This window comes from Castor canadensis, chromosome 6, assembly GCF_047511655.1.
Source record: "Castor canadensis chromosome 6, mCasCan1.hap1v2, whole genome shotgun sequence".
NCBI lineage: Eukaryota > Metazoa > Chordata > Mammalia > Rodentia > Castoridae > Castor > Castor canadensis.
The window spans coordinates 11,939,701-11,954,224 of record NC_133391.1 but is presented as its reverse complement, the minus strand read 5'-3'; the positions used below and the strand labels follow the sequence as shown (position 1 = coordinate 11,954,224).

Here is a 14,524-nt window from a genome sequence, read left to right as displayed (position 1 = left end):
GTGGGGGCGTGGCCGGATCTGTTCCAGCGCGCCGGAACCCCAGGCGGGTCAGAGCCTTGGTGAGTTCTGCGCTTCCGCCTCCCTAGAAGTCTTGGGGTTCGGTGTCCCCCGCCCAGATCGGGGGTGAGGGGCAGGGTCTCCCTCTAGCCACGACGAACAGACGGCTCCCCCTACCGGTGCCCGCTGCTCTGCAGGCCCAGAGTGCAGGTGTCCCGTCCCTCCCTGACACTCTCGGGGTCCTTTGCTGTGATATGGGGCGGCCCTGTTGACCCGACAGCAGGACGAGATGGGCGGGGGAGGCCGAGGAAGAACGAGAGAGTGAGGTGGACGTGGGCACAGGGAGGCCGTGTCCCCACAGGACAATGGCTCAGGAGGAGGGAGAGCGCCTGCCCCAGGTGCTGGCACGGGTCGAGGCCGCTCATGGCATCACCGATCTGACCCAAAATCTCCACTTCTATGACCGCTGGGCTCCGGACTACGACCAGGTAAACCTACCTGTATCCTGACCCGTGCAGAGCAGAAAGAGTTCGCTTTGTATTCTGGGGAAGTTGTGAGATGAAGTGAGACTTGGGTGACAGCCTGACAATCCTGCCCTACAGAGCACCGACCATCCTCTCCTCCCCACCCCTCCCACAATGGCCCTGCCCTCTGACCAGCCTCTCCAGCTCTGACCTCCACAATCAGGAGCTACAACCTCCCTAGCCTGAGACTGCATCCAGACCCAGGATGCTGCCTGGAGGAGGTGCCTTAGTGTGGTCACAGGGGACTGAGCAGAAAACTACCTTGGTTCCCTAGGAAGCTGACTTCTGTGGCCTGGATAGTAGCTGCCAATATGGCCATTTGGTGGCAGAAGACACATCATGCCTGGGTCTCTTCACACTGTAACCCCAGCAGGAACCAACCCCCAATCACACCGGCTCAGCCGACAGGCTCCTGGACCACCCCACACAGGGGCTAACTCTGTCGTGTTAATCAGCACTCTGTCCCTAGGATGTGACCGTCCTGCAGTACCGAGCCCCCAGACTAGCAGTGGACTGCCTCACCCAAGCCCTTCCAGCCCTGGCCCCTGACGCCCTGATCCTGGATGTGGCCTGTGGCACTGGCCTGGTAGCTTCTGAGGTGAGGCCTCCCTGCCCCATTGGTCAAATGTCCTGCCACTCCTGGACCCAGAGCCCTGCCTCCCATCTGACTTAGTCCCCAACACATCCACTGCAGGGCCCATTGTCTTCCCAAGGTACAGGGACCCAGCTGGGAGGTGGGAGTATGTAGGTCTGACTGAGAGCCCCTCACTCCAGTTGCAGGCTCGGGGCTTCCTCCGGCTCCATGGGGTGGATGGCAGCCCAGAAATGCTGAAACAGGCCCAGGCCCGAGGCCTCTACCAGAGCCTCAGCCTCTGCACCCTGGGCCAGGAACTTCTGCCCAACTCTGAAGGTACGGCCCCTCCTACCCGACACCCCAAGTCCACCCCTCCCACATTCACAAGAAGATAGCCTCCTCTGCCTAGCCTCCATCCTCTCTGCTGGGCTGTCCCTCTGAGCCTCTCAAGCTTGGGTCCTACCACCTCCTCTTCCATGTGAGCTGGGTCCTACAGAGCCCGGTGACAGGCTTCCTCCCTCCCCAGTCTCCTCTATGGGGTCCTGGCCTCTAGGGTGACTTAAGGCCACACCTTGGATAAAGTACCAGACCAGATTCTCTCCCTACCCTCCACCCCCAGGGACCTTCGATGCAGTCCTGATTGTGGGAGCTCTCAGTGATGGCCAGGTGCCCTGCAGGGCAATACCTGAGCTCCTTCGAGTCACCAAGCCAGGTGAGAAGCCAGGTGCTCACACTTCCACATACCAACTCTCTGCACTCCACGCTCCAGCCTCAGCACCCCTCGGCCCAACTCAGGGGTGTCGCTCAGGGGTACCCAGCCCAACCCTGCCCAGGACTCCGTCCAGGTGCCACCAACAGAAGCAGACACACAGGTAGTGCAGACAGGTGGCCAGTCTGTGGTGCCCAGGAGCAACTCCAACCTTCTGCCATCTCTGTCCCCTCTCCTTTCATCCCTGGGATCCCTTCCCCCCACTATGGCAATGACAGTTGGGTGAAGTCATGACCCTGAGTTCTTGCTTCAGCCACGTTGTCTTGCAGCTCCTCACTAACTTAGGGCCTGCCATGAGGGCGATCTCTCTCCCTGGTCTCAGTTTCCTCATCTGGGAAATGGGCCTGCTCTGGAAAGATGACACATGTGAGCCCTTTTTGTCAAGTCTGCCCACTGGGTAGATATGCAGGTCATTGTGTTGATGGGGCTCCTACCTGATGTCATCTCTACTCTGGGCAGAAGGTGTAGGGCCTCTGTCACTCGCCCTCTGAGGCCTGGGGAAAGGTCAGACAGTATAGAGTGCACAATTTGCTCTGAGAATTGAGAGTCGAGGCATTCCTGAGGGCTGGAAGGACACATTCACAGCGGGGGACAAGGAACAGATGTCGGGAAGTCATGAAGTCAGGAGAATGGCAGAGCAGAAGGACCAGGAGGTACCTGCTGACGTCAGGACGGGAGCAGAAAGTCAAGAGGTGAAACCTCGTCCTCTCCCCCAGCAATCTGCCCCTGGGGAGCCTAGGGAGGCCTGGGCAGGCTTGGATTTCAGGGAACCCAGGGGTGACAGATACAGACATCCATGGGATCATCAGGAAGGGGTGGTGGTTGGGCTCAGAAAGTCTGGAAATTCCCACTGGGAAAACCAGCAAGGACCAGGCATTCTAGCCCAGCCAGGGCTTACCAGTCCCCTCAGCCAGCCAGACCCCCCTCCACCTGACCATGTGGGACAGGCTTCCCTGCTTGAAGCCTCTGTCCCCCTCTTCCAGCAACACCCAGCCATCCCCACCCCTTCCTCCAGGTGCCGTACCAGACATTGGCATAGGGTTTTCCACTTCTTCCAAGGGTATCTGAAGAGGGCTGGTGGAGCGGCTCAAGTGGTAGAGCACCTGTCTACCAAGTGGGAAGCCCTGAGTTCAAATCCCAGTACTGAAAAAAAATTGCTCCAAGGGTATCTGAGGCCACAGTGGGCATACTGGAAGTGTCTGGGCTGAGGGGCAAGGTCTATCATCCCTTCATCCAGTGCTCACTGACCATGCCGGATGGACACACACACACACACACACACACACACGTGTGCCTTCTTATCAAACAGGATAATGATCCCCTCTCTGGCTGCTGGGAAACAGACTCAGAGAGATCAAGGGTCTCATCCAAGGTCCAGAGCCCAAGTGCTTCCTTCCTGTGCATCCAGACGAAGTCCTGTCCTCCTGCAGAGGGGCTGTGTGAGCAGCAAGCAGGAAGTCCCCTCCATCCAGGGTATCAGGTCTAGAATTCCCAGTGTAGTCAGGTGTGGTGGTACACCTCTAATCCCAGCTCTAGGGAGGCTGAAGCAGAAGGATAAAGAGTTCAAAGCCGCTGGGCGCTGTGGCTCATGCCTGTAATCCTAGCTACCCAAGGAGCAGAGGTCAGGAGGATCACAGTTTGAAGCCAGCTTGGGCAAATAGTTCTTGAAACCCTATCTCAAAAAACCAATCACAGGGCTGGCAGAGTGGCTTAAGCGGTAAGAGTGCCTGCCCAGCAAGTGTAAGGCCCTGCTGAGTTAAAACCCCAGTGCTACCAAAAAAAAACCAAACAAAACTTCAAGGCCAGCTAGTACTACAATAGAGAGACACTGTCTCAAAAAAAAAAAAAAAATTCCAGTGTAAAAGACACTTAGAGATTTGGGCCTTGAAGGGTACATAGGAGTTCACCAAGCTGAGGAAACCAAAGGTATTCCTGGGGGAGGGAACACGGAGCACCAAAGCCATGGAGGTGGGAGAAGAGTGGCCCAGACTTGAAAACTTGAGCAGGAAACTTCCCAGGCAGAGACAGGCCTGGAAGTTGAGGCCCCTACACTCACCCAGCTCACCTGTGCCTCCCCACCCCTCCTCCAGGTGGTCTGGTGTGTCTGACTACCAGGACCAACCCATCCAACCTTCGGTACAAGGAGGCTCTGGAAGCCACTCTGGATGAGCTTGAGCAGGCTGGGGCCTGGGAATGCCTGGTGGCCCAGCCTGTAGAACACTGGGAACTGGCCACCTCTGAGCACGAGGTGGCACCCGGAACCTCTGCCAAGGAGAGCTTCATCCCAGGAATCATATACCTGTACCGAAAGCAGGAGGTCCCCAGGTGAGGGAGCGAGGCCCAGCTGCCAGCTCCCAGCTAGCGTTGAAGTTTCTACGTGGCCATAGCAGTGCCAATCCACTGGCCTGCCTCTGTCCCCATCTGTAAAATGGGCACAACATCACAAACCTGCAGCCCCAAAGGAAGGCTCTATTAAATGAACCCCCAAAGACTTACGACTCTGCAGTTCTGTGGCCCCCGGAAAAAAGAGACATCTGTCCAGTGTCACCAACCCCAGCTCAGTTCTGCTTGCTACCCAATGGAGTCATGAGTTTTGCAAAAGGGTTCATTTAGAGGTAGCCAAATGTGAGGAGGGGGAGCCCCAACTCCAGTCCACCCCTGAGAAGAGGGCTTTAGGAGTATTTTTAGGATGGAGAAACAGGGTGTGCTTGTTCTGAGTTGTGGGGGGCAGTGATGGGAGGTCGGAGAGGTAGACTGAGGGTGCACATGTGTAACCAGGCTCTTCACAAGGGGCCGGTTCAGAAAATGGTGGCATTAACTGACTTGAGGGTGGACTTGGGGGCCTATGATAGTCAAAAGGTCATCTATCAGCCAGTCGTGGTGGTGCACACCTGTAATCCCAGCACTCAGGAGAGTGAAGCAGGAGGATCGAGAGTTTGAGACAGCTGGGTGCCAGTGGCTCACATCTACTCGGGAGGCAGAGATCAGGAGAGGATCTTGGTTCGAACCCAGCCCAGGCAAATAGCTCTTGAGACTCTATCTCAAAAAAAAAAAGCCATCATAAAAAATGTGGAATGGCTCAAAGGTGTAGGCCCTGAGTTCAAGCCCCAGTACCCCCCCCCATAAAAAAGTGTCTGAACTGCTTGAGCTACATAGCAAGATCCTGTCTCAAAAAAAAAAGTCATTCATAGGACACTGTGTACAGGCCCAGGTGAATGTGGCCTCAACCAGTTTGAGGCAGACAAGGCTATTTCCAAATCTCTTTAAAAAAAAAAACAAAAAACAGGAACAATAGCTAGTATGGCAGAGGCTGCCTTATCTATGGTAAAGTTTATCCAGATGCATTCTGGTTTCTTAGCTACAAAAGGAAAGAATGTTCAAGCTGGGCGTGGTGGTGTGTCTGTAATCCCAGCTGCTCAGGCGTGGAGGCAGGAGAGAGACGTTGAGTTCAAGGCTAGCCTGAGCTGCACAGTGAAAATTTGTCTCAAACACACACACACAGACAAAAGTGCTCTTTGGTTTTTAATTTTTGACTAGGAGGCTGTAAGGCCCCAGGTTTTTTTGTTTTGCTTTGTTTTGTTTTATAAATTTTTTTTAGGATATATTCATTATTCAGGGAGGGGGCAGATTTATCGTGATGATTTTGATTAGACTTCCATTGTACATTAGTTACATCACCCCCAATCACCACAAAAAAATAAAATGAATTTTAACTAGGGAGGGAAAGTGGCTCAGGTCTCTTACAAGAGAAAATGATTGTTAATTTCATGATAAGGATTCAGTTACACCTGTGGTTCAAGAAATGACAAGTGGTAACTCAGTGACAGAGCACTTGCCTAGCATGTACAAGTCCCAGGGTTCCAGCCCCAGCACTGCAAAAAGAAAAAAGTGACCAAAAAATGGGCCCTAACGTGGCTGTTCCTGAGTGACACACTTTGGAGAGGATTTTATGATCTCTCTCAGTGTGCTGGGCCCCCCACCTCTGACATATAGGCCAAGAAACAGAAACCAGGTGACATCAGAACCCACACAGCCCAATGGTAGCAAAGGAGGAGTCGAACCCCTGACTAAGCAGTTGCTGAACCTCTGGTTGTCCTGGACAACCCCGCATTTACAGCCAGAGGTCCCGAAGTGTGGATTTGGGCCTGGGTCACATGCCTTGCCCAGAACTTGGGGATCTGGTTTCCTCTTCCATGAGGGACCAAGAATGCCAAACTTGGGGTGTGGCTTGTGACTGCCCTGAGCTGGGGTAGGTGAAATGACTTTGGTGACTGTCAGCACCTTGGGGGACCTGAATGGGGCCTCCATCTAGGACCATAGGAAGGCTTTGTGGGAAGGATATTGGGGACTGGAACTTCGGGACTGGCAGGATCTAAAGGGGTGGAGAAAGGAGGAACCTTCCAGGCTGAGCGCAAGAACGCAAAGGCCAGGAGGTGGGTGGAGGATGAGAGGGCCAGCCCCGGTGCTCAAAGCTGGGACAAGGCACCCAGACCTCGACCTGGCTGTTCCCATCTGTCCCGGACTCTGGAGTCTTCCCCAAGGTCTTGTTAGGAAAATGCTGCACACCGCACACAAATGAGGCTCACAAGAGTTATCTCATGTGCATAGTTTAATTAGCAGGCAGAGAGAAAATGGTGCAGCAGCTTTTCTTGGTGGGCCTGGCCTTAAGTAGCATTTGGGGGAAAGCAAGGGCTAGGGACAAAGAGAGGTGGCAGGAGATAAGGGACAGTGGGCTTTGATCTGCAAGGGGTGAAACCAGCTGCGGCTTAGGCTGCAGAAGGGTCAGTTCTTATCATTCCCCCATTTTTTGTTTCTTAAAGAGAGGGAGAGGAAAAGGGTTGGGTATTGGGGCATAGTTTGATCCTCTGGCTGCTTCCAGCTGGCGGGGGGGCAGCGCATGTTCTCAGATGGGGTCCTTAGGGTTTGGTGTCTTCTTAGGGGTTAGCGTGGGGGTCCCCTTGGTGGCCCCAGAGAGGTTGATATCCTTGGAGGAGGACTTGATTGAATCTTTGGTTGGTGGCTGCAGATATGCGATCTTGTAAAACATTTTGTAAAGTTTTTATAATGCAGGGGAGAAAACTTGGGAGGGTAAAGACAAAATAAGGGGCGCTAGGAAAGGCAAGAGCCAGGAGAGCAGAGGCGATTGAGTCCAGTCTAGGACAGAGGAGTTTTTAGTCCTGCGAAGTTGAATTTCTTCGCTTAAGCAAGACAGGGTATCAATATTCTGTTCTACTAGCCCTGACTCATTAATATAGTAACAACATTCCTCTTGGAGGAAAAGGCAGGTGCCTCCTTTCTCAGCGGTTAAGAGATCTAGGGCCTGCAGTTTTGTAAGGCAACCTGAGCTAATGAGGTGAGTTGTCGCTGAAGGGAGGCCAGAGAAACTGAGGTTGATTCAAGAGTGACCTGCAGGTGCTCCTCAAAATCTTTTGCAGAGGTGACACTGTGGCCCAGGGCTCCACCTGTAAGCCCAGTGGCAGCAATGGAGGAGGCCAGGCCAATCCCAACCATAATGGGAAGGAAGGCGGCTCGTGGTTGTCAGGGCGAGTATAGCCAGAAGAATTCAGCCTTTCCACAGAGATTAAGTTGGGGAACTGCTATTACTGAAAGGCAGGGGCCTGGAGTAGAGGCATTTACACAGGTGTGTAAGGAGCCCTTGCACCAGAGTATCGTCCAGAGGGCGGGAAGGTTTCAGTACTTATAGAGACATTAGAGCAACAGAATTTGAGGAAACCAGCCCAGAAGAGGAGTGGACAGAGGAGTAATAGCAGGTGTAGGAGGGAAGTGAGTATTGGTCTGGGTCAGGTTCCCACAGAGGTATAGAAGTCAAAGGTGGGGAAGGGAGGTGCGAGGCTTCTAGGACCTGGGTTATTAAGGCAGCATTAATGATGGGGGTTCCTTTTGTAGTTGAGTCCCCTTTCCTTCCAGATTGCAGAGTGGGACAACAAAGTGTGAAAGGCATATTTAGAGTCGGTGTAAATATTAATAGTTTTGTTTTTTGCCAGGGTTAGAGCTCTGGCCAGGGCAGTTACTTCGGCCTTTTGGGAAGTCATACCCAAAGGGAGAGGACGTGCCTCAATGACAGTGGAATTAGAGACAATAGCATAGCCTGCTCTTCGTTGTCCATTGTGAATAAAGGAGCTGCCATCAATAAACCAAGTGCAGTCAGCCTGAGAAAGGTGTCCTCCTGAATGTGGTCTGGGCAGGAGCTCCTCAAGGATCTTGGGGCAGGAGTGAATGAGGGGTGTTGAAGAGAGAGGAAGAGTGGCTGGATTAAGTGGGGGACATGAGACGAAAGTTAGTGTGGCATCCTCAACCAAGGCCACCTGGAGGGACAGGATACGAGAGGGGGGCGTGGAGTGAAGTCCTTTATATGTAAGGAGCTCTGAGAGGCTATGAGAGGAGTCAACAGTAAGAGGGGACCCAAAGGTGAGCTATTTACTTTCTTGAATTAGGAGAGAAGCAGCTGCTAGGGCCCTGAGGCATGGGGCCCACCCATGGTTGTGGGGTCTGTTTTGAGAGGTGTGCTACTGGAGCAAAGGAGGGCCCTGTGTTGTGTCCTAAAACTCCTAGGTCAAAGCCCTGTCTCTCAGAGACATAAAGAAAAAAAGGACAGTGAGTTCTGGCAGGTGACGCACCGGGGCTTGTAACAGACACTTGAAATGGCCTGACACAGGCCGAGAGGAGTCCAGGGGCTCTTGGATGGGACCCCTGGATGCCTCATATAGAGGCTTGGCCATCAGACTGAATTTGGGCACCCAGGCTCTGAGGTAGCCAGCCAGGCCGAGGAAGGAGAGAACTTCAGCCTTGGTGGTGGGGGCAGGGAGAGAGGCTAGCAAGGCCTTACGATCTAGGGTGATGGCCTTATGAGTAGGGGAGATAGATAGGCCCAGGTAAGTCACCTGGGTGAGAGACAGTTGAGCCTTGTTAGGGGACACCGGTATCCCTTTTTTCCCAGAAAATTGAGCAGAAGGGCAGTGTGTTGTTGGCTATCCTCGAGCGAGGGGCTGCAGAGCAGGAGATCATCTACATACTGGAGGAGTTTACTCAGGGAGAGACGGAGGGTAAGGAGGTCCCTAGCCAGAGCTTGGCCAAAGAGGTGGGGACTGTCCCGGAACCCTTGAGGCAGAACAGTCCAGGTTAATTGTTGGGAAGTGTGAGAATCTGGATCAGTCCAGGTGAAGGCAAAGAGGTTTTGGGACTGCAGGTGGACAGGGATAGTGAAGAAAGCATCTTTCAGGTCCAGGACTGTGAAATGGGTGGTGGTACCGGGGATGAGAGACGAGTGAGGGGTTGGGTACCACTGGTGTATAGGAGTCACTGCCGCGTTGATTAAGCGGAGGTCCTACACCAGCCGGTAAGACCCATTGGGCTTCTGTACAGGCAGAATAGGAGTGTTATAGGGGGAGTGAGTTGGGCGAAGCAGGCCCTTAGCGAGAAGCTCTGAGATGACAGGCTTTAGCCCCTGTAGGTGGGTTAGAGAGATGTGATATTGAGATTGATTTGGGAAAGTAGAAGGATCTTTGAGAGTGACGACAACTGACTCATGATGTGAGGCAATGGAGGGGTTTTTGAGATCCCATACAATGGGGTCCACCAATGTTGCCGGTAGGGGCAAGGAGTTGGGAGAAGCTTGTGGAAGCAAGGATGGAGACGAGGGGTTGATGGGCTGTGACTTTTGTGGGGATGGATGTAAGGTGAGGGTGGCCTGAAACTTTGTCAGAATGTCTCTACCTAAGAGTGGAGTGGGACAATTAGGTAGCACTAGGAAGGAATGGGTAGAAGGTGTCTCCCAGTATGCAAGTTAAGGGAAAGGTCATTAAGGGCTGGGTGGGGGTTCCCTCCACCCCGACTATGGAGGTTGAAGAAGGCTTGGTAGGTCCCCAGAACTCCGGCAAGGCAGAAAAAGTGGCACCGGAGTCTAGGAGGAGAGAGACAGGCCTGCCATTAATGATGGCTGTTACCCTGGGCTCCCGTGAAGTTAAGGTCGTCAGGCCTGGGAGTCCTGGAAGTCAGTCTTCCGCCGCAGTTGCCAGTCCTAGAAAATCAGTTAGGGAGGAGGAACGTTGAGGGGGTCTAGACCCCCACCTCGAGAGGTGGAGGGGCAGTCCCTCGCCCAGTGGCCCCCTGTTTGCACTTAGGGCAAGGCCACACTGAAAACATGGGCCAGGAGGCATTCGGGATTTTCCCTGGCCTTGTGGGGGCGGGGGTGTTTGCCGGAGGGCTTGGGCCAACATCTGGATTTGGTCTTACCTCTCCTCTCCTTATCAGCCCGTTGCTGTTCCTCATGGTAATTATAAACCTTAAAAGCCACATTTAGAATTTCAGCCTGTGGAGTCTGAGGGCCATTTTCCAGCCTTTTAAGTTTTTTTCTTATATCTGGGGCTGACTGGGAGATAAGGTGGGTCATAAGGAGAATTGTCCCGTCCTTAGTTTTAGGGTCAACCTTTGTGTGGCGTCGTAATGCCTCTGTAAGTTGGGACAAGAAACTGGCTGGATTTTCTTTTTCCTCTTGTTGAACTTCTCTGAGTTTGTCAAAATTAGCAACCTTTTGGGCAGCCCTCTTTAATCCTGCCACTAGGCAGGTGACCATCTAGTCCCTGGAAGTTAGGTCATTAGTTTGATAGTCCCAGTGGGGTTCTGCCTCTGGAACTGCCAGCGTTCCCACGGGGTGGGCAGGGGTGGTGAGGTGAATGTCATCTGCATGTGTCTTAGCCATGTCCCAGACCCTTCGTCTCTCCTCTGGGAGGAGGGGTGAGGAGAGGATGGTATAAATGCCATGCCAGGTGAGGCTATAGGATTGGACCAAATACTGAAATTCTTTAATATAAGAGTCAGGGTCAGTGGTGAAGGAACCGAGGCATTTTTCAATCTGAGACAGGTCTGTGAGAGAGAAGGGAACATGAACTTGCACGATACCCTCGGCGCCGGCCACCTCCCAGAGAGGGTAGGGGGAAACCGGCTGGCTGGGGGGGACCGTGAGAGCGAGTGTGTGGGGGACTCAGGGGGTCCTGTGGTTTCGGGTTGGTGGGAGGGCAAGTGGAAGGGGGAGCGGAAGGAGGAGTGGAGGAAGGGGTAGAAGGAGAGGCGGGGGAAGTGGCAAAAGGAGCAGCGGGAGGAGAGGCAGAAGGAGCGATGGGGGAAGCACTGGGACCTGGCTGCTGAACACTGGAGGCTTGTGTCTGATAAGGTGGAGGCTCATTAGCAGGATCGAAAGAAGGGAAGGCGTCAAAGTCAGGGAGGGTAGTTGGGGTTTTTGTAGCCAGAAGGACCTGGGCAGGGAGCAAAGGGTACAGAGCAGAGATAAGAGAAGGCCTGGATATAGGGGATCTCCTTCCACCTTCCAGTGCGATCACAGAAGTTAGAGATCCCTGAGAATGTAAGGGTCGAGTGTGCCTTCTGGTGGCCATTTAGAGTCATTGTCCAATTGGTATTGTGGTCAAGCCTGGTTGGAAAGAAAAATGAGGTTTTTTGTCTTTAGAGCAGGTGAGAGCCGTAGGGGCTTGAGGTTGGCCAATAGACAGCCCAGAGGGAATTTTGGAAGGTCCAGTGCCCATGGTGAGACCCGGTCCAAGGATGAATATAGCGGGCATCCCCAAGATATTCCTTTCCTGGACGAAACAGAGAAGTGGAGGACCTGAAGGGAACGTCTTTCACCGAGAGGATCGCCCACACCTCAGGAACCCGGTTCCTGAGCTGAGTGAGTTGGGACGTAGTACTAGGATTTTCCCAACAGAGAGAGAGAGAGAGAGAGAGAGAGAGAGAGAGAGAGAGAGAGAGAGTCATGACTCACGACCCGAGGGAACTCACCAGGGGAGAACCGAGTAAATCAGCTGGCGGTGGGTGAGTTACAGGAAGTGCACTGGCCTTGAGGAGGTGCCCTGTGAGTGAGAGTGGCAATGGTGGCACCAGTCTGGGGTCAGGGGTCCCAGCAAAGCAGCTCAGATCCCAGTAAGTTTATCCAGGCTTAAGGAAGGCAGCTCCCACCTGTGAGGGCCTGAATTTGCTGACTGGGAGAGGAAGATCAATGCCAGAAGCTCACCTGTTCCCGGCCAACGCACCAAATGTTAGGAAAACGCCGCACACCGCACACAAAGAAGGCTCACAAGAGTTATCTCATGTGCATAGTTTAATTAGCAGGTGGGCTGGCCGAGAGAAAATGGCACAGCAGCTTTTCTTGGTGGGCCTGGCCTTAAGTAGCATTTGGGAGAAAGCAAGGGCTAGGGACGGTCAAAGAGAGGTGGCGGGAGATAAGGGGCAGTGGGGCTTTGATCTGCAAGGGATGAAGCCAGCTGCGGCTTAGGCTGCAGAAGGGGCAGTTCTTATCAGGTCTATACAAGACACTGTCCCGTACACAAGGTTTCCCCTTTAACAAACAAAGAGCTTAAACAGAAATTTCCAGAAATTGGGGCAGGTTCCAATTTTTTTTTTTTTTTTTTACAATTTCCTGAAACTCTTTGCAATGTCCTGGCTGCATCAGGGTGGTCCCTCGTGGACCCCCTGCTCACCTTCCAGCCTTGCCCCACCCATGGTTACAATCAGAGATGACATGGACTCATCCTGGGCACAGATTCCATTTATTGTAGAAAATAATAATAATTACAGTCATGAACAGATCTTCTTAAATTAAAAACAGAAATGAAAGAGCAGGCAGGGGGAGCCCCAGCTTTTCTGGGGTGACACCATTCCTCCCATCCCCCCCCACACACATAGGCTGGCTAGTGTCCATGGCAAGGAGATGGCTCAAGGGGCCTGGGGTCCTTCCACTGAAGGGCAGAGCCTTATAGCAGCAGCAAGGCAGGGCTGGAAGAGGTGGAGGCAGCCTGGGCTGCTTCTCTGGTCCCCTGCCCTGGCACTACCCAAACCAGTTTATTCTACCTTCACCCCTCCCTCAAACCTGTCCATCCACTGTGCATTCCATTCCAAAGGAAGGTGGGTGGGTGAGGCCTCAGCCATTGTCACAGCCTCAGGGTTTTCCATGGCAGGGGCCCAGGCCGCACTAACAAACCCAGCCAGTCCTCCAACCATCCATCACACCAAGGCCTGGGAGGGCCAGGTGCCCTCAGGACAAAGGCAAGAGAAGAGCTGGGGTAACAGAAGATTCAGGCACAGGAAGAGAGGAGGACAGAATAGGAACAGTGGACACACCAGCACAGACAGCACACACGGTCACGGCTGAGCTGTCCTGGCCAGCAGGGGCCAGCTCCCACTCCACCGCCTGGATCCATTAGACATTCCCAGAAGGGCAAGTAACTCCTATCCCCTCTTTTCAACTATCCCTGACACAGAGGGGCTTTGGGAAGGTGTCCCTGTGGGCCCAGAAGGAGCCAAAGGGCTGCTGGCCAGTGTCCAGGCTCAGTCCCTGCTTCCCCATCCCCCAGCAGCCAGTGGCCCATGGCAGGGCCATCCTGGGATCACAGGCTGTGCTGAACTCAGTCCAAGCAAAACCAAAGTCAAAAGGGGCAGAGCAGAGTGGTGACACCTTACACGTAGTTGCTGGCCGGGGCAGAGCGAGCTGCGGAGTACTTGGCGGAGTAGGACTTGTCGGTGCGAGGTGGGCAATTGCAGCAGAGCAGCGCCCCTCCAAGCAGAAGGAGCCCCGAGGCGGCCCAACCAATGTAGAGAGAGGCCCCCATCTCCCGCTTCTGCCCAGAGGCCACCAGTGGGTTGTAGAAGTCACGAATGATATTGTGTGCTGTCCAGGACACGGGCACAATCACCAGCAAACCAGCCAACAGGAACACCACGCCTGCCACAATCATGGTCTTGGCTTTGGTAGTCTCATCCTCCATGCAGTTGGTACATTTGCCCCCGATCACAGACAGAAGCATGCCCAGGGCGGCCACAAGGACACAGATGACCATGAGAGCGCGGGCTGCCTGTAGGTCCTGTGGCAAGGCCAGCAGGGAGTCGTACACTTTGCATTGCATCTGGCCGGTGCTCTGCACCACGCAGTTCATCCACAGGCCCTCCCAGGTGGTCTGTGCCGTGACGATGCTGCTACCGATGAATGCTGTCACACGCCACATGGGCAGCGCGCAGCTCAGAATGGCGCCCAGCCAGCCCAGCACGGCCAGGGCGATACCCAACACCTGCAGCCCCATGGAAGCCATCGCTCAACGTCTGGAGAGGTTGAAGATGTCGAAGACAGTGGGGGTCTGCCTCTGGGAGCCCTAGAATTCCAAAGTGGCCAGAGAAAGTCTTTCCTTGTGAGATGCAGTGGGACAAAGCCAGTTGGAGATCTCACTGAAGCCACTGGTGTGTCTCTGAAGAGTCAGGTGCTCCAGCCAACAAGTGTGACCATACCAGTTCCTTTCTGCAAACAGCTGCCACACGGATCTCAGCTACAGGTTGAGTAGTTATATGGCTCTCTCAGGGGGCGGGGGCAGAGGGAGGGGTTACAGTCCCTGGGGCACCCCGTGACCAGTTTCTCTGGATTCCTGAGCCATGGCCAACAAAGGCACAGAAAGGCCCCAACCCTGGGCCCCTGAGTCACCATCCAGTATCAGAAGAAACTGTTCCCTCCCCTGAACCCCCCCACCCCAGGTCTGTGCTGAGGTCAGCCTGGAGACAGACACTGAGTCACAGCCCAGGGGCACCTAGATGCTCATAAGGTGGGGTGGGGGTGGGGGAGGAGCAGCAGCCAAGCCTGGGGAAGTT

At 54.0% G+C, this 14,524-nt stretch overlaps 2 protein-coding genes across 5 annotated transcripts; one reads left to right on the top strand and one right to left on the bottom strand.

The window, feature by feature from the left end:
* On the top strand, positions 1-4,355 carry Mettl27 (methyltransferase like 27). Of its 4 annotated transcripts, none has more exons than XM_074075734.1 (7): positions 1-59; positions 359-485; positions 991-1,119; positions 1,296-1,431; positions 1,715-1,807; positions 2,403-2,556; positions 3,955-4,174. In XM_074075734.1, the coding sequence occupies exons 2-7, from the start codon at positions 363-365 to the stop codon at positions 4,031-4,033; spliced, it is 714 nt and encodes a 237-aa protein (XP_073931835.1). In that variant the 5' UTR covers positions 1-59; positions 359-362; the 3' UTR covers positions 4,034-4,174. The 4 variants fall into 4 exon arrangements, with proteins under 4 accessions (XP_073931835.1, XP_073931837.1, XP_073931836.1 ...); XM_074075735.1 differs by having other exon boundaries at positions 3-59; positions 2,450-2,556; positions 3,955-4,111; XM_020185972.2 differs by lacking the exon at positions 2,403-2,556 and having other exon boundaries at positions 7-59; positions 3,955-4,355.
* Positions 4,356-12,422: 8,067 nt separating this feature from the next.
* Positions 12,423-14,224, bottom strand: Cldn4 (claudin 4). Its single transcript, XM_020185973.2, has one exon. The coding sequence runs from the start codon at positions 13,975-13,977 to the stop codon at positions 13,348-13,350; it is 630 nt and encodes a 209-aa protein (XP_020041562.2). The 5' UTR covers positions 13,978-14,224; the 3' UTR covers positions 12,423-13,347.
* Between the last annotated feature and the right edge of the window lie 300 nt (positions 14,225-14,524).

Coding starts and splice junctions, on each gene's coding strand:
- Mettl27 (XM_020185972.2), top strand. CDS start 363: ATGGCTCAGGAGGAGGGAGAGCGCCTGCCCCAGGTGCTGGCACGGGTC. Junction 486..990: donor GGGCTCCGGACTACGACCAG/GTAAACCTACCT, acceptor CTCTGTCCCTAG/GATGTGACCGTCCTGCAGTA. Junction 1,808..3,954: donor CCTTCGAGTCACCAAGCCAG/GTGAGAAGCCAG, acceptor CCCCTCCTCCAG/GTGGTCTGGTGTGTCTGACT.
- Cldn4 (XM_020185973.2), bottom strand. CDS start 13,977: ATGGCTTCCATGGGGCTGCAGGTGTTGGGTATCGCCCTGGCCGTGCTG.